The sequence below is a fragment of the Ahaetulla prasina genome, chromosome 4 (assembly GCF_028640845.1).
Source record: "Ahaetulla prasina isolate Xishuangbanna chromosome 4, ASM2864084v1, whole genome shotgun sequence".
NCBI lineage: Eukaryota > Metazoa > Chordata > Lepidosauria > Squamata > Colubridae > Ahaetulla > Ahaetulla prasina.
In genome coordinates, this window is record NC_080542.1 from 69,009,704 (window position 1) to 69,029,937 (window position 20,234).

The 20,234-nt window shown below is 37.5% G+C and overlaps 1 protein-coding gene across 5 annotated transcripts in view; it reads right to left on the reverse strand.

Moving 5' to 3' along the window:
* The window catches only part of SUGCT (succinyl-CoA:glutarate-CoA transferase), a 438,252-nt gene that overhangs the window by 382,923 nt on the left and 35,095 nt on the right, over nt 1-20,234 (reverse strand). For 4 of the 5 annotated variants that reach the window (XM_058180303.1, XM_058180298.1, XM_058180302.1 and 1 more), the window contains exons 7-8: nt 19,500-19,591; nt 152-295 (exon numbers count right to left, since the gene is read on the reverse strand). In XM_058180303.1, the coding sequence (XP_058036286.1) occupies nt 152-295; nt 19,500-19,591 (236 nt within the window). The remainder of the gene's footprint in view (nt 1-151; nt 296-19,499; nt 19,592-20,234) is intronic. The other variant, XM_058180299.1, reaches the window with a different exon arrangement.

Here is a 20,234-nt window from a genome sequence, read left to right on the forward strand (position 1 = left end):
TCAGGTTTATGGTAACTTTGAACATTCATTCAACAAAAGTTCTTAAAAACTACCTATACATACAATAACCTTTAAGCTGGTAAAAGTTAATATGTGACAAAAACTATTCAAAATATGTTTATTATTATTCAATCATTGAGTAAATATTTACCTGAGATGAAAGCAGATTGCAATCCAAGTGCATTCCTTTCCCTGTTTTATGTCGTTGAAGAAGTGCAGCCATAATTGCTCCATATGCATACAATCCTGTAGCAAGGTCAGTCATAGCTACTCCTGGCCTAACTGGCTCACCACCCTAAAAAGAAAATATCAGGATGACAAAACTGATGCTACCTCTGTCACTCCCAAAATGTTTTTTTTTAAGCTACAAATCACACAACACAATAGGGCCGGAATAGCTCAGGCTGTTAAGAAGCCTGTTATTAGAACACAGCAGCCTGCAATTACTGCAGGTTCAAGCCCGGCCCAAGGTTGACTCAGCCTTCCATCCTTTATAAGGTAGGTAAAATGAGGACCCAGATTGTTGGGGGGGGGCGGCAATAAGTTGACTTTGTAAAAAATATACAAATAGAATGAGACTATTGCCTTACACACTGTAAGCCGCCCTGAGTCTTCGGAGAAGGGCGGGATATAAATGTAAACAAAAAAAGAAAAACAACACTACTTAATACCATGCAACTATGAAACTTTTTTAGAAGCGAGCTTCACATTTAAAGATATGCACAATTAGCAATGAAATATTACATACATTTTCTAAATTAATTAAACATAATTAAAATAGTTGAAAAAATCTCAAGTGATCTGAATAAATCACTGTATTATGAAGGCATATGCATGCACCAGCTGTTGAGATGGTATCTTTGTTTAGATAAACAATAATATCTGTTTAAGCAAAGAAATGCATGCATTAACTCTGTTACTGTTACATTTCAAGATTCCAGAAGCAACTATTAAAGTTACAGAATATTCCTTCTCTGGCTGGATATTTGCAGGGGAAAAAATCATCTATATTTTTAGTCATTTTAGAATACTCATTTGTAGGATCAGGAAATATTTAGCATGGATTCTCTTCTCTGCCTCTTAAAAACAATATCTATTTCTGCACTCCAGAATTGTTTATCTTCTGGAAACGGGGGAAAAAACCTCTGCAAAGAACAATATATTTAAGATTAAGAAGTGCTATGGTGGCATAGTGGTTAGAATGCAGTATTGCAGGCTACTTCTGCTGACTGTTGATTGCCAGCAATTCGGCAGTTCAATCCTTACTGCCTCAAGGTTGACTCAGCCTTCCATCTTTCCGAGGTTGATAAAATGGGGACCCAGATTGTTGGGTGCAATATGTTGACTCTATAAACTGTTTAGGGAGGCTGTAAAACACTATGAAGTGGTATATAAGTCTAAGTGCTAGTGCTATTACTATTTATTTGGACTACTATTTATTTTGGATTACTATTTTATTTGGATTTATTTCATATTCTTTGGATTATCAAATCTGTTACACTATTGATTTATAATAGCTATTTTTTTTAATGTTAGCCAACCCAGAATATCTCAATTCATTGCACAGGATAAACTAGACTAGAGATGAGATCACACATTTGGCTCCTTGCTACTTGAGACTCTATGATTTTTGTTTCATTGGAAGGTATTGCAAAGTATAGTTATCAGCACAGAAAACCATATTGTCTGGCTTCACCACCCTTCATCAATCAGTCTGAGCATTCAACATGATGCTAAATCAGTTCACATGAAAAAATAAGAACCTGCTGTATGTGCCACTTGACATGCTGGATCAGAAATAAATATAAGGGCTCCAAGGCTGATAGAATTTGTCCAAATATGCCAGGTATTAACATCAGTCTCCAAGCACAAGTATTATACAAGCTTCAGCACAATTGCAAAAGGTTAGGCTTTCTTGTCATATTCTCAAATTTCATTAAATTTTACAGTGATGTGCTTGTGAATATATTGATTTGAATAATAATGCTCTGCTTAAATCATCTGCAATAATGATTTCAGTAGGCTAGAAATAACATTCAAATCACATAGAATACTTTCTTCAATGGGATATTTGCAGGAAAAATCTCTTATATCATAATTATTTGCTTATATTGGATAGCACATAACAACGAATAGAATTTATAAACCCTATGTCTATAATGAGAAGATGTAAGAGAGCAGAATGATGCAAAAATAAAAATAAAAATAAAAAGGCATTGAATATATCTGCATAGTTTCAATCCTGAGAGTCAGTCCCACTGAAAATATGGATTAACTTCTAAGCAAGCATATATAAAATTGCACAGTAAATGAAGCATATTGTTTCAAGGTTCATTAGACATAAGAACTCAGATTAAATCAAATAGAGTGCAGAAAAGGCTGCTTGTACTTAATGCCATCATCTGACACCCAACTCATTATCTAGCATGTCAGTTCAGAAGGCAATTTCTTATTAATTTCAGCCCCCTCTGCTAATTTAGGATTATTGAAAATTGCTTCCAGCATTCAGGCACATTTGGGATGCATTCCTGACTTATTCTAAAGGATCAAGTGTCAGACAAAAGAATGTGCTTCAGTTATAGTGGCTATAATAATTAAGCAAAATTAATAATCCATTAAAATGATGCTACATAAATATTTGAAACCATATAAATTAATACTGAATTAACCACTTAATGATAATAATCCTATGTAATAGAATTATACTTCTGTAACTTTAAGAAATTTAAAAATTGGGGTGTGGGAATGGAACAGATTTGGATGCTGTTAGTAATTTTGTCTTGGATTTATTCTCTAAATGTGCCACCATTTCTCTTACTCAGGCAATATGGGCCCTACTGCTTTGGCTTTAATCTTTATCCAAATGTGTTGGCTAGAGATCAAAGCTTTGCAGGCAAATATATAACTAAATGAAATGCCATGTGCAAACATATACACATACAGATCCATCACATTATTCCTTTCAGGATAAGCAATGTTATGCAAAGAGCAAAAATAGTAATAGTAAACCAAATAAATTAAAGGCATCTGATAATAAAAGAAAATATAGCTAAAATTACTTTTCACCTATACCTTTTTGCGGTCATGTGCCAAAAGTGGGGGGAGCACAGGGGGGTTCCATGCACATGTGCCCACAGCCATAATTCAATGCGCCCCATGCATGCGCGTGCTCTCCCCCTGCACTTCCCCTGCTTTTGGCATGCAATGGCACAGTGGGCCTGGTAGGTCCGAAAATCAGCTAACCTAGGGCAATGCTTACATGCCCACCAATATGGCTCCGCGTGCCACCTGTGGCACGCATGCCATAGGTTCGCCATCACAGAACTATACCATTAACTGAATCTTTCTGCCATTGCAAATAGCTTTGCCCACCACATCCATATACTGTTTCATACACTTTTTCTTTTCTTTTATAAAATTCTCATTTTTCTTTTCAAAGATCCTTTAATGCCATCCAACCATAACATTCAACCATCCAACCATAACATTCTTCATTTCCCCTTCCTTCCAACATATTAACTGTTACTTTTTTTTTTTTTTTGCATTTATATCCCGCCCTTCTCCGAAGACTCAGGGCGGCTTACATTGTGTAAGGCAATAGTCTCATTCTATTTGTATATGTATATGTTAAAAAAAAAAAATTAAAATAAAATTAAATTTAAAAAAAAAACAAATATACAAATTTGCCCCCCCCAACAATCTGGGTCCTCATTTTACCTACCTTATAAAGGATGGAAGGCTGAGTCAACCTTGGGCCTGGTGGGACTAGAACCTGCAGTAATTGCAAGCAGCTGTGTTTAATAACAGGCTTCTTACAGCCTGAGCCACACCGCGGCCCTCGATATACTTTATTTGTTTTTCATTGTATATTTACAATGGTCCCGAAAATGTAGATTTACAATTAATTTTCAAACTTCTGGCCAGCACAATGGGGAACTTGCCCTGGAAGTCACATGATCACAATTTGAGCTCTTGACAATCAATATGCATTTACAACATCACAGCATCCAATGTTACATGATCATTATTTATCACCTTCACAGTTGGCTTCCAACAAAGGAAACAACTAGAAAGCTGACACTAACTCTCAAATTGTGGTTATATGATGTCATGCTTAAGACTGAAGGTAATTCATTGTAAGTCAGGCATGTTTCGCCTGATGACATCACTTAACAAAAGTTGCCAGTGTAAATTTCAATCATTACATCAGCGGTAACTATATTTTTCCCTGTGGGTCATATTTGTTCAAACTTTGCGTATTTTTCCCAAAGTCATATCCAGTTCTTCTATTATTTCCATGCAACTGTCACCAATGTATAAATTCATACTTTCATGCAAGCCCAAGATAATCTAGTTGCCACCAGTTCATACTTTATGGCATGAGTCTTTTCATATGTGAATCTCAACTTCACTTCTCTCCATGAATTCATCACCCAATTCTATAATTTGAAGACATCTTCATTCAGATCTATTACTTCCTTTTTCCTTTTCTTACTTTCATATATACACAGCATTATTTTTCTTTTATTCCATTCATTAATTCATACTTTTTGCAATGTACTCCTCTTATCCTGAAAGTTGCAACTTTTCATACACTGACTTGCAGATCATAATCTTCATTTAGTTGATTTAGCTAGTATGACTTTAGTAAGTTAGAGTAAAACTTTAGTCATAGCTCTGCTACAAACAGAATTCCAAAAAATTGGTAAGGAATATTCCAGGCCATTTTTCAACATTTAGACTTTGTTGTTGTTAGTTGCGAAATCCTGTCCAACCCATAGCAACCCCATGGAAAATGTTCCTCCAGGACTCTACCATCCTCTAGAATCCATTTAAGCTCATGCCTACTGCTTCAGTGACTCCATCTAGCCACCTCATTCTCTGTTGTCCCGTTCTTCTTTTGCCCTCAATCTTTCCCAGCATTAGGTTCTTCTCCAGTGAGTCCTTCCTTCTCATTAGATGGCCTAAGTATTTCAATTTCATCTTTCAGATCTGGCCTTCAAAGGAGCAGTCAGGGTGGATCTCCTCTAAGACTAACTTGTTTGTTTGCCTTGCAGTCCAAGGGATTCGCAGGAGTTTTCTCCAGCATCAGAGTTCAAAGGCCTCAATTCTTTGGTGCTCAGCCTTTCTTACGGTCCAACTTTCATAGCCATACATTGCAACTGGGAAAACCATAGCCTTGGTTATACATACTTTTGTTGGCAGGGTGATGTCTCTGTTTTCTTAGTATACTGTCTAGATTTGCCATAGCTTTCCTCCCCAGAAGCAAGTGCCTTTTAATTTCTTGGCTGCAGTCCCCATCTGCGGTGATCTTGGAGCCCAGGAAAATAAAATCTGTCACTACCGCCATTTCTTCCCCATCTATCTGCCAGGAATTGAGAGGGCCGGATGCCATGATCTTAGTTTACTTAACGTTGAGTTTCAAGCCAACTTTTGCACTCTCCTCCTTCACCCGCATCAAGAGGCTCTTTAGCTCCTCTTCGCTTTCTGCCATTAGAGTGATATCATCTGCATATCTGAGGTTGTTGATATTTTTCTCAGCAATCTTAATTCCAATTTTTGATTCATCTAGCCCTGCCTTTCTCATGATGTGCTCTGCATATAAGTTAAATAGGCAGGGTGATAGTATACAGCCTTGCCAGACTCCTTTCCCAATTTTGAACCAATCAGTGGTTCCGTGTCCAGTTCTCACTGTTGCTTCTTGACTCGCATACAGGTTTCTCAAGAGACAAGTAAGATGGTCTGGTACTCCCATCTCTTTAAGAACTTGCCACAATTTGTTGTGATCCATACAATCAAAGGCTTTAGCATAGTCAATGAAGCAGAAGTAGATGTTTTTCTGGAACTCCCTAGCTTTCTCCATGATCCAGCATATGCTGGCAATTTGATCCTCTGCCTGTACTTCTGGTAGTTCTTGATCCACAAACTGCTGGAGCCTAGAATGTAAGATTTTAACATGTGAAATGAGTGCAATGGTGCAATAGTTTGAACATTCTTTGGCATTGCCTTTCTTTGGAATTGGAATGTAAACTGACCTTTTCCAATCCTGTGGCCATTGCTGAGTTTTCCAAATTTGCTGGCAAATTGAGTGTAGCACTTTTACTGCATCGTCTTTTAAGATTTTGAATAGCTCAGCTGGAATACTGGAATACTGTCTCCTCCAGTAGCTTTGTTGTTGCTCTGATTTCCTAAGGCCCATTTGACTTCATATTCTAGGATGTCCCTTTACTAACCTGCTTTCCAGCTCTGTTCTCCGCTGCGTGTGCAGGGCAAGAAGTCTGTGGGACTACGGTAAAAAAAAATATCATAGTTCAGACCTTCCAACTTCTCATGAAAAGAAAATCTCTCAAAGTTGGAAGGTCTCAGCTATTTTTTTTACCATAGTCCCACAGATGTCTTGCGCTGTATGCGCAGCAGAAAATGGAGCTGGAAAGCACGTTAGTGAAGGGATGTGGCTGCCTTGGATGGAATGGGGTGGGTGAGGGTGAGGGCGTGTGTGTGTGTGTGTGTGTGTGTGTGTGTGTGTGTGTGTGTGAGAGAGAGAGAGAGAGAGAGAGAGAGAGAGAGAGAGCACATCACCCCCAGCACTCCAAGGTTGGATCTGTCTCTCCCCTCCCCACAGCAGCAGTAGTGGAGCTTCAGTGCCTGGCCAGCAGGGAGCTTTCACCCACCCTGCCTGCTGGCCCAGCTGCTGCTGGGACACTTATCAGCTGCGGTAGGCCCCAAGCTGCTGGCATCATAGGTGGAGCCATGCTGCCTGTGCTGTCTCGCCCACTGCCGCCCTTGGCTGCTGAGCACCAGCCTGCACACCTATTCAGTACTGCAGGCGCTGGGCTACAGCTACACTGAGCCTGATGCTCTTCGGGCCTTGGGGGTGCTGAACCTCTCATTCCAGCTGTGTGTGGACAGTGGCGGATGAGGTGGCATGGCTCTGCCAGTGGCCACTCGCAAAGGGACCCAGGCAGGCTGGCGGTGCTCAGATTTTCAGGTTTTCAATCGGTCTTGGTGGTGGGCTGAGCCGGGCAGAAGGCGAGGTGGTTGCAGAGCTGCCGCAAATGAGGCAGGCACCAAAGGCGACTAAATATGATCCTTACCATGGTGCTGTCGTTCACAGACACAATGCTACAACAAGCCTTGCAGGGTCCTGCACCAGGAGGCTGCCCCAGTATGACAAACCTCATGGTGGTGCTGCTTCTCCCGCACTAAGTTTGAGGGAGAGAAACAAGCCAGGGTCTCTGCTGCTTCTGCTTTCCAGCCAAAAGACCCTGGTCTGTTTGTCTTTCTTTCTTTCTTTCTTGTGCAATGGTACAACAAGCCTTGCAGCATGAGGTCTGACATACCTATACAGCCACGAGCGGCAGGACACTTACAATGCGAACAACCTGGGGATTTGGGCAGCATTTAAGTGGCTGGGATGCCTGCAGGATCCCTGGCTTCTGAGATAGGTAAGGCCCAGAGAGGAGGCGCTGTGAGGGAGCCCATTTCTCACACATTGGCCGTGCAGGGATCACCCATACAGAGCACATGCCTTGGGGCACCACCCTGAGAAGGCACTGAGCTGGAGGCTGGAGTGGATCAGTCCCCTTACCCAGTTGCCCTCCACCATTTCTCATCAAATGTCTTTATATGTGTGTATGTGAGAGAGAGACAGAGAGAGGGAGGGAGGGAGGGAGGGAGGGAGGGAGAGGGGGGCAGAGGGGAAACCCTCTCTTATTTCCCTCTGTCGTTTCTCTTAAAACCACCCCCCCCCATTCATTCTATCTCTCTCACACACAGAAACATTTGAATTGCTTGAAAGGGACAGTCTGGGCTTTGCTTCTATCATAAGCACGCACTTCCCACAATCTTCCAAAATTGCCTGTCCTTTTCTCAAGCAGCAGAAGCCAGGTAGACGGGGGGGGGGGAGCCAATTCTGATGGGCTACATGGCTTTCTGCCTCATCATAGCATCAGCCTAAGCAACACCCAAGCTCCAGGCCTAGTGGAGCTCAAACCGTGGTCGCCACCTGCTCCATAGCCACAAGGTAAGCTGTGGAACAGAGGGGCCCTCGGCTGCAAGGTTGCCTGGCACTGTGGGCAGAGCTGTAGCTATCAAGAATGCGTGGGAAACATCTCCAAGCACCTGAAAGACAGAATTCCCAGCCTTCACTGGATCAGCTGATCTTTGGGCCACGGTTAAGGGGCCAAGTAGCCATGTGGTGACCGGGAAAGAAAAGGGCTGCCTCCTGTGCTGGCTACACCCACCTCTTCACTAAGGCTTATTTTTGCGGTAGGGCATATATTAGGCCCACCCAAAAAAAACAGGCTAGGGCTTATTTTCGGAGTAGGTCATTTTTTTCGGGGGAAACACTGTAACAGAAGAAAAACAAAGAGGAAAAGAAATAGTGAAAGACAAGCAACACCTGGAAGGCCTCTTTATTTTATTTCCGTAGCCACTGGTGTTTTGGCTGCTTGAAAGTATTTAGTAATCCTTCTGAAGATTTTTAAGGCAAGGTGGACTATAATTAACAAGAAACATCCTTGAAACTGAACACTTGATTCTGTGGATTAAAGGGATTTGGGGAAATTTGGTGGGCCAATCTGGATTATTAATACTATTTGATAGAACATTTTCCAAGGCAAAAGAAGAAAAATTAAACAAGACTTAAAAATTTGGATAATTTAGAGGGTGCAAATTGGAAAATTTTGAGAACTATAAATTTAGGGGACTTTGAGGAACAGTCCTGAGACTGAATAAACTTTACTAATACTGGCATTTTGGTGTTTCTAGACAATTGGGATATTGAAGCTTGGGGGAACATTGAGTAACTTTCAGCCTATTAAATTACTACAGAATGTTTCAACAGGGAAAAACAAATACAGTTTATAAAGAAATATTATTGTTGTTTCAATGTATTCAGGAAGATATGACAAGCAATCATAGGGAGATGATGAAACTGATGCAGAATACAGATGTGAGACTAGAAAACCCCCAGCAAATGGTGAACAAAAAATGAACAAAGAATTCAGAAAATAGAGGAGGAACCAGAAGGAGCTGAGGAAAGAATAGAGGAGATACAGTAAATAAAAAAAATGAGACAAGTAGATAAAGATATGGCAGAGATAGTAATAATTCTTAAACGGAACAGATAGATTACTCTTTAAGAGTTTAAAATATAGAAGAAAATAAAGAGAAATATCTTCCAAAAGTGATGAAAGAATTATGGATGGATGCTCTAGAGAGCCATTAGCAAAAGATAGATATTGAGGCACATGAAATACTTAGACTAAATAAGCATGATGTAAGGAGATACAAGATTCTAAGGGAGAAATATGAAAGATTTACCGAAAAGTCAGTAAGAGTAGAAATTTTAAAAAGGATAAGAGATGATGGATAGATATAGAATACTTCTTAATATGGTGGCTATTCTATTAAGAGTTAGGGAAAAAAAGAGGTAGAAAGTAGAAATTGGATAAATAGTATTATGTATACTGATATATAATAAAATGTATTATAATTACAATGTATACACAAATATTAGAATTTGAAAGATTATGATTATATATATCTAAATACTATCATTATTAATAGTATTGTATATAAACTATATCGACCCAGACAATACACTGTTCACTAGGCACTTATGGAAGTTAAAGAAAAAACTATAAATAACATTATATTTTAAAAAAAGATTTAAACTTTTTCATAGTAGCCAAAAATTATTAATCATTTGAGGAAAAAATCCTTGTACTGGAAAATGTACAACTGTAATGCATAATATACTTAGAAATTAAAATAAATGTAAGCTAAAAGTTTTCCCTGTCCAATTCTATCTGATTCTAGGGGGTGGTGCTCATCTCCTCTCTGAAGCAGCTAGTGTTGTCCGAACACACTTCCATGGTCAAGTGACCAGCATGATTACAGACTAAGGTGCACAGAATACTATTATCTTCCCACCAAAATGTCTACTCACATTTACATGCTTTCAAACTGCTAGGCTGGCAGGAGCTGAGGCAAGTAACGGGACCCTCCCCATCATGCAGTGCTTAGGTCTCAAACCTAAGGGCCTCTGGTGGCTCAACAGATTAATGCAGTCTGTTATTAACAGCAGCTTGCTTGCAATTCCTGCAGGTTCAAGCCCTACCAGGCCCAAGGTTGACTCAGCCTTCCATCCTTTATAAGGTAGGTAAAATGAGGACCCTGATTGTTGGGGACAATAAGTTGACTTTGTATATAAATATACAAATAGAATGAAGACTATTGCTAACATAGTGTAAGCTGCCCTGAGTCTTCGGAGAAGGGCGGGATATAAATGCAAATTTTTTTTAAAATTTTTTAAAAAAACTGGAGCTGTCAGCTAGAATCTTTAACTGTTGAGCCACCATTTCCCCCAAAAGAAATATTTATTGTCTTATATGTTATTTTCACATATAGATTTTAATGATATTTTTTGTTAGTCCAGGTATAATTAATATGTGATCCTTTAGTTATTTTTGAATTACATGTTCTAGAAGTTCCAATTGATACAGCCAACAATGAAAAAGTTTAAAAAATCTGAGAATTGTAGGTCTCCATTCAGTACTAGACAATATTTTACTATGCCTTTCTTTGCTTTTTAAATATTTTTTAATTTATAGAACACTGATTGGGTTTTTATACATTTCCTAAAAATAACATTTTTCTATTTTCTGGCATTTCATATCATATTGATAACCATAAATTATTCCCAGGAATTCCCTTTATAGAAAATAAATAGCTTTACAAATATTTATCAAGCTATTTGCAATCAAATCAGAGAGAGAGAAAAAAATATAAAATTAGAATGATCAGAATGTCTGATCATGACAAATAATTTCAATTTCTTAGATATATCTTTCTTTTTAAAAGCAACCCGACGAGATTTTAATATATAAAACAAACTCTTATTGTCTTTGTCCTGCAAATGGAATGCTGAGATGTATGGTGTACTTAAGAATGAATTTTGGGATATCTCAATTGTATTTGCATAAATGGACTTCAAGATAGGTCCACATCTTGATTTTTGTAATTCTTGTTTAGTTTTAAGTTCCCCTTCTGCATTCAAAATGTCTTTATATGTTAAGAATTTTTCCAAATTCACTACCTTTGGATGTGTAAATGCTTCCATATTGAGTGCCAACAAGTACCTTATTTTTCGGAGTATAAATGCACCTGTTTCCCCCCAAAAAAGAGGGTGATAATCTGGGTGCATCTTATACTCTGAATGTAGCCCCGCTCAGCTTCTCAAACGGTTTCAGAGGCTGAAAAAACCATCAGAAACGGAGCTTCAGAAAAAAAGCCCCAAACGGAGCTTCAGAAAAAAAGCCCCTATAGTTCTTTATCTGTGTCAGATCAACGTCTTCTTTCGAAATTAGAGTAATATTAGCTTCTATCCAAGCTATTCTCCAAAGCACCTGAAGGCAGGACAAGAAGCAATGGGTGGAAACTAATCAAGGAGAGAAGCAACTTAGAACTAAGGAGAAATTTCCTGACAGTTAGAACAATCAATAAGTGGAACAACTTGCCTGCAGAAGTTGTGAATGCTCCAACACTGGAAATGTTTAAGAAAATGTTGGATAGCCATTTGTCTGAAATGGTGTAGGGTTTACTGCCTGGGCAGGGGGTTGGACTAGAAGACCTCCAAGGTCCCTTCCAACTCTATTATGTTATGTTATATTATGTTATGTTATATTATTTGGTATCTTAGCCTCTAACAAAACCTCATTATAAACCTGTAACATTGGCAAACTCAGTGTGTCCTGAAGATATTGATATACTTCTGCTGGTAGTCCATCTGGTAGTGGAGTCTTGTTATTTTTTTTGTCTCTTTATCGCCTCTGCCAGCTCCATCATCATTATTTCTTCATTTAACATCTTTTTAATGTTTTTAGTCACTTTTTATAAAAAGATAGTAAGTCATATGGCTTTTACAAAGAGCAAACAAAATTGGATCAAATAATGTTAGGAACAGATGGAAAGCCGATAAAGAAACTATATAACTTCCTATTAAACTTAAAAATAGAAGACGAACAGGTAAAAGAGACAATGATAGCATGGGCAAAAAAATTTGGATATACCATAGATTTAGATAAATGGCAAAAACTCTGGGAAAGAAACTATAAGGTGACAATGGCAACTACCTATAAGGAAAACCTATATAAAATGTTTTATAGGTGGCACTTCTGCCAGCAAGGTTAGCAAAGATGTTTAAAAACCTGTGTACCAAATGTTGCAAAGAATTATTGGATAAAAATACATACATGTTAGAAAAAATGTTAAAGCTGCATACAGATTATAAGCCAGAAATATTTTTGTTAGGTATAGTACCAGAAAAATATAATAAAGGGAATTTATATTTAATACTGCATGATTTGACGGCAGCAAGAATTTTATTTGCACAGTATTGGAAAAATGAGGAAACATCATGAGAAACACACGGGTGGGTAACACGGGGATCGGCACGGGGCCATGAGTCCCAGGTTGCCGCTGCCACTGACAGCTGAGATCAGCAGGCCAGATTTGGTGAGCCGGACACACTGTCGCCACCTGGGAGGAAAAGAGGGAGAGGAGGTGCTGCAAGAGAGCCCATTTCTCACATTCTTCTCCTCCCGGGCGGCAGCAGCGTGTTCAGCTCACTGAATCTGGCCTGCTGATCTCAGCTGGCGAAGGGGAGAGCGGGAGGAGGAGTAAATGAGTGACTGAGTGTGTGCCTGTCCATTGGATTCCAGTGCCAGAGAGGGTGGAGAATGGAAGCAGCCAAGCTGGTGTTGCCTTTCATTGGGGCATGTGGAGTGAGACAGGGCTCCTCTTGCCATTTCTTCTTCCCCACTCATTGGGCATGGCAGAGCTTCCTGCCCCTCACTTAGCTATCCATCCCCACCCACCTGCTCTTTCTCTGCCTTTCAGCGTCGGCTGTCAAAAACAAGTTTGTGGGACTACCGTAAAAAAACTCCCCCCCCCCCGGAAGTTGGAATAATTGACTGAACTTTTACAGTAGTCCCACAAACTTGTTTCCCTGAACACAATGGGGAGAAACGTGACGGAGCTGGAAATCAAGTACCAATAGGCAAAGAAAGTTTTGGAGAAAGCGAGGGCACTTGGATGGTGGTGGGTGAGGCAAGCTTTTCTGCCCAGAAAATCCTCATTTTTGACAGTTGACGATGAAAGACAAAGAAAAAGCAGGTGTGGCAGGGTGGGTGGCTAGGTGAGGGGCAGGAAGCCCTGCCATGCCCGGCAGGGGGGGAGAAGAGATGGCAAGAGGAGCCGTGTCTCACTCCACCCATCTCATTTCTCTCATGCCCCACCCCTCCCCACCTGCCACTCCCCTCGATAAAGCGGGCGGATGGCTAAGCAAGGGGGAGGAAACCCTGCCACACCCGGTGATGGGGTGGGAGAAGAGACGGCAAGAGTTCTGTTACTCCCAAATATTTATACTGATAGCTGTAGCAGCCATAGGTTCACCCCATTTTAGTGACCAGAGTTATTCACAATAATTGAAAGAAAAGGAAAAAACAGATTTATGACCTCATTATTATTAGGCTACCATAACCCACTTTAGAACATGAGCTACACTTGAATGAAAATGCAATTAGATAAAACAGTGCATTCTACTACTAATAGTAGAAAGTAGACGTCAAAATATTATGCTGAAAACACTACTTTGGTTACCCATAAGCTGATGGATTTAATTCAAAGTGCTGATTTTAATCTTAAATTCTAAAGGTATAGCATTTATTTACTTACAAGATGCTTCTCTTCTGGCCAGAATCAATGAGTCTTGTGAGTTTGTTCGAAACAGACAATTTTATGTCTCTATATAAAGGGAGGAAGTGCACTTTTCCAGTAGAAGCCCTATATTATGAAATACTTTACCTCTAGATGTACTAGGTGCTCCCAACTTGTATGCATTTGTCAAGACAGCTAAAATCATCCTATTACAATAAGCTTTCAGCACAGATGATTAACCTGGCCTGTACAGATCATCCTTGAGCTGGCTTTTTTTTCTCTTCATGGAAAAGGACTCTCACTGCTGCCATTGTTGCTTCTTTCATTGCTATTGCCTTGAGGACTGGAACACTATAATTGTTCTTGTAAGTATCTATAATGATTTTTCATTATAATATTATACTTGTTGGTAAGTATTTATAAACTACTATGCTTGTTTTAAGGACTTAACAAACATAAAGTTTTTTTCATTACTGTGCTTGTTTCATTTACCTTAGATTTGCTTGCAGAAATACTAGCCACAATCTACAAAAAGCAGATTAGTACTATAAGTTTCCTTTGCATTGTACAGTACTGTTTTTGTTTACTTTTGCTTTGAAGATTTGTATGTACTACTGTAGAATGCTTGTAGAACAGCTGATGTGCAGCGGTTTCCTCCGAAGGTTTCATACTGGTCAGTCCTGCCTGAAAATTCTCAAGCTTCTCGGTTTATTTAACTATTGTGGCCGTCATTTAATGAACTGAAGCAAGCAGCAAACTCGATCTTCATTGACTTAATGACCTCCCTTATTCATTTAACGAAACAGGATTAAAAATGTTGAGACTTCCAGTTGATGTCACAGCGCTATGGACGTGGGCTAGTGTACATTTCAGAAGTACATACAGATGGCTCTCCAATCCATTCAGGAGGCCATGGCAAAGAATCATAATGAGATGAAAACTGATCTGGGAGAAATGAAGGGAGAGCTGGGAGAAATGAAGAAACGTATTCACAACATGGATGAGAGACTAGGAAACTTTCAGCAAATGATAACAAAAAATGAACAAATAATTCAGAAAATATAGGAGAAATCAGAAGAAGCTGAGAAAAAGTAAACAAGATAAATCCAAAACAAACATAAGCAAACTAGGACCTAGAAGAAACTGTCATATTGTTGGAGATGGAAAAGGCGGCCCACTTCTTAAGGCTGCAAAACAGAAGAGGATGAAGAGGAAAATCTCCCTGAAGTGATAATAGAGCTATTGGAAAATGCTTTACAAATTGAGAAACAATTTGTAGATGTAGAACTACAACAAGAACTAGATTTAGAGATAGATGAAATATTTAGATTGACTACGAGCTATGCAAGGAGATATAATCTACCAAGGGAGGCACATGTGAAATTTCTTTAAAAATCAATAAGAGATGAAATACTTAAAAAGGCAAGAGAAGAATCACTGCAATATAGAGGGAAAAAAGTTGTGGTACTGAAACAGATCCCTAGAAGGGTTAGAGACTTAAGGAAGCAATAACAATTCTTAACTGTGAAACTGATTAAAAATGAGGTAAACTTTAGATGGCTGATACCAGAGAGACTATTAGATTGGATTCGTTAGGCAAAGTGTTGGAATTTTATACCTACTTTAGTTTAAATGACAGGCAAGAAGTACAAGGAAGAATGGAACAAGATAGTCGAGAGGAACCAGTAAAAGAAGAGAGGAGTACACAGCAAGAAAGTGAAACAGAGAGAGCAGAACAAGTAGGAGAAAAGTAAAAGATAAGAGACAAATAAGGGCAACCAGGAGCTAAGACCTATATATAAATAAAGAAGATGGAAGAGGAAATTGAGAGGTTTTCAATCAACATAAATGGATTGAACTCCCTATGAAAAGGAAAAAATTTTTCACACGATTACAAAATTGAAAACTTTATATAATTTCCCTACAAGAAACTCATATAAAAAACCCGCATAGTAAATTACCGAAATATCCTAAAATTGGGAAATTATATTCATTAGCAGAGCAAAAGAAAAGAGGGTAGCATTATATATTAAGGAAACAATAAACTCTAAAGAGATATACATGGATGAAGAAAGAAGAATCTTGATAGTGGGGGTAATGATAAACCGAAACAGGTACTTTTGATAGCAATATATATGCCAAACAATAAACAAGAAGAATTTTATAAAAAGCTTCACAAGACGATAACTGAAATGGAATATGAAAATATTTGTGTGGTAGGAGATTTTAATGCAATTGCAGATACAAAACTTGACTACAGAAGCAGCAAGTCTGGGGAAAAAGTAAGGAAGACCCGCCCAAGAGCTTTTTTTTAAAATGGTAGAGGAAACATGTATACAGGATACATGGAGAGAAATAATTCCAGAGAAAAACCAGTCTATTCAAATAGACACAAATCATGGTCCAGAATTGACATGAGATGGATGTCACTGGAACTGAGAAAGCACATGGAAGAAATAGAGATTGAAACTAAAGTTTCGGCCCACCATAATCCAACAAAAATAAGTTAGAAGGGGAAAAAAAAGAGGTTGAGGTGGACATTGAATTAATCTATACTTAAAGATAAAGAATTTATACAAACAGTCAAAGAAATGGAATTCTTTAAGGAAAACAAAAAAGAAGCAAATTCGCTGCAAAACCTATGGGACACAGCCAAAGCATATTGTAAACTAAGATGCCAAACTCGTGGATAGAAACAACTATTACTTTAATACCGAAAGACTCAGATTTAAAATAGATAAAGAATTATATGCCTATATCTCTATTAAATTAAAATTGTAAGATTATAAAATACTTGCATCAATAATAGAAGAAAGATTAAAAAATAATTTTGAAAGAATTTAGCTACCCTAACCAAAATGGATTTTTACCTAAAAGACAAATTAAGAACAATGTAAGAGTTATTTTAGATATGCTAGAATATTATGAAACATACTCTGACAAATAAATGGCATTAGATGTGCAGAAAGCATTTGAAATGTAAATTGGCAATTCACGGTTCAACAGCTAAAGTGTACGGAGTATTGTGAGAAGTTTATGAATATGTTTAAGACTACATATTCCAAAAAAAGTGGCAAAATTAATAGTGAATGGGGATTCGACAGCAAACTTTAACATTAAAAAAAAAGGCACAAGACAAGATGTCCAGTATCCACATTACTATTTATATTAACATTGGAAGTATTAAACAGGAGTATAAGACAAGACCCAGAAATAAAAGGCTTGGAAATAAAAAGAGAAAAATATAAATTACAAGCATTTGAAGATGACCTGGTATTTATTTTAGAAGAACCATTGGAATTGGGACCTAAGTTAATGGGGAAAATTGAGGAATACGGAGAAGTAGCTGGGTTGAGAATAAACAGAGAAAAAATGAAAATACTAGCTAAAAACCTTACAGACAAGCAGAAAAATGTATTGACAAAGAAAATAGATATTCAGATAGTTAAGAAAGTGAAATATTTGGGAATTTATGTAACAGCTAGATGTGCAACATTTTAAGAAGATGAGGTTAATTTATTAACATGAAGTTAATACAACAAATTAAACTTGACCTGGAGAAGTGGAAAAACCTGCAACTGACAATGACAGGAAGAATAGCAACTATAAAAATGAATACTCTGCCGAAGCTACTGTTTTTGTTTCAAACAATTCCTATAAAATTAGAGAAAAAATACTTTGATGAATTAAATGCAATAATTTTGAAATATGTGTGGCAAGGGAAAAGAGCGAGAATAAGACTGAAAATGTTACAAGACTCAAAGAATAATGGGAGCTTTGGGTGCTGGATTGGGAGCTTTACTACCAGACTTCTGCATTAACTTGGGTGAAAGAATGGCTAAATCTTAGAAATAGAAGATTGTTACTGCTGGTGGGACATGATCTCCAATTGGGATGGCATGCCTTCCTGTCGTATGAAAAAAACAGAATATATAAATACTTCCAAAGACATTATGTAAGGAATGATCTATTCTTAATATGGGGAAAAGCAAAAAATTATATGAAAATTCCAGCCTGGCTTTCCACACTGGAAGCACTGATACATCCAAACATTGTAAATTTGGAAAAAATTGTAACATATAAAGATATTTTAAATGAGAAAGGGGAACTTAAAACTAAACAGGAACTACAAAATAAAGGAGTGGATCTGAGATGGTGGCCACATCTGCAAATACAATCAAGATATTGATTGTATTTGCAAGATCCTTGGTGGAAACTGATCAAGGAAAGAAGCAACTCTAGAACTAAGGAGAAATTTCCTGACAGTTAGAACAATTAATAAGTGGAACGACTTGCCTGCAGAAGTTGTGAATGCTCCAATACTGGAAATTTTTAAGAAAATGTTGGATAACCATCTGTCTGAGATGGTGTAGGGTTTCCTGCCTGGGCAGGGGGTTGGACTAGAAGGCCTCCAAGGTCCCTTCCAACTCTGTTGTTGTTATTGTTATTATATGTGAAAGATGCTAGAATATATGGCTTTTATAATACTTGATCAGATACTATTAGGAACAGGTGAAAAATTAATAAAGAAAATATATAGCTATTTATTAAGCCTTAAAATGGAAGATGAACAAGTGAAAGAAAAAATACTTTCTTAGCATAAGGGCAAAGAACCTTGGATATACAACAGAACTTGACAAATGGCAAAAATTATAAATTGACAATGGCAACTACATATAAGGAAACTTATATAAAATGTTAGCAAAGATGTTCAAAAATATGTCCACCAAATGTTGGAAATGCAATCAGATACTAGATTCATACTACCATATTTGGTGGACATGCCCAAAGGCAAAAAAATATTGGACGAAAATACATACATGGCTAGAAAAAATGATAAAGCAACATATAGATTTAAAGCCAAAAATATTTTTGTTAGCATATTACCGGAAAACTATAACAGAGGGGTTGTATACTTAATACTACATGTGTTGTATTGCACAATATTGGAAAAATGAGGAAATTCCTACAGATGAAAACATAACTTAAAAAAATATTAGACTGTGCGGAAATGGATAGGTTAACATTAAAGATAAAGGATAAAGAAGATACAGAATATTTTTAACCTGGGATTTGTTTTTCCAGTCGTTAGACATGAGGTAGAAATTAGAACACCACTATATACAAGTAAATATTGTTACTATTATTGATATTATGTATAAGTAAATTGACCCAGACAATACATTGTTTATTAAGCACTAATCTATGTTAAAGAAAAATGTACAAATAATTTTTTTAAATGTCATAAAATTGAGTCCAATTCATGTTATGACAGTTTTAACTTACAACCCTAATGGGTTGTACCTAAAGGACTATACCTTTATTTAGACGTGTATTGTTTTTACTGTCTTATGTTCTTATTCACTGATAATTTTATTTTTCTTCTGTTAGAAATAGGTAATGAATATACTGTATGCTGTCATAAATTAATTTCAAACTGGCTAACAAATATAGTTTGCTCTGTATATGGAGAAAATTCAGGAATCAAATGATTATAGGAACATGTTGACAATAATTCTTATGGCTAAGAAACCATTTTTTCTTAATATCAAAATTTTATAAATTGCTGATAATCTGAAAGCAATTCAATAATTACAATTTCTCATGTAATTGAAACAATCTGAGGTCATTCATACTTATATATTTACTATATGTTCTTTCTGCTGATTTTTATATCCTAACTTTATTAATTCTGCTCATTACTACATGCCTTATGATATATATCAGTGAAGTTTTTAATTTTAACAGGGTATTTTATTTTACTTACAGAAACATACCTCAGGCCCTGTGATATGCAAGAGTCCGGAAACTGCAGCTGCAACTGAGTCATAACCTGCTTGTTGAAATTTTGGACCAGTCTGACCATAGCCTTAAAAAAAGGGGGGTGGGGAAATTAGAGAATGTAAACATACTAGCAGCAAACTCTGCCTCAACTAAATAAAAGCATTATGCTATCTCAATTACAATATTCAGAATTGCAGGTGATTTATATGACTCCTCTGGGCTAGGGAGTCCTAGAATCATTCCACAAGATCCTCCATACAACAATGGTCTGCAAGTAGCTTCAGGACCTACGCTTCGAAGCAGCTGATGAGCCAACAGCTTGGGGGCAGGGCTGCAATCACTTCACCATTGGAAAAATAGCTGCTTTGGAATTTATTTCTCAAACATACAAATTGTGCCTTTCATTTCTTAATCAATTTATGAGACTATTATCTTTACTAGCTAAAAGACTGAAGTCCTTCTTTCATCATAGCCTGTTACTTTTTTTTTAACCTCTGTGCCATTTTTGAGATTTCTTTATTGTTAAAGGAAAAGGAAAAAGATTACTAGAAGTGTGGAATATTATTTCTTCTTAATTTTGATGGAGAAGTGTAAGGATAGAAAGTAGTGGTTTGATTTCATTATCTCTACAATGTGTAGCTCTGGATTGCTTTGTTGTGGATGGTTGAAATGCCCCTGATTTTTATGAACTCTGGCAAGAAAAACAATAAATAAATAATTACATTGTG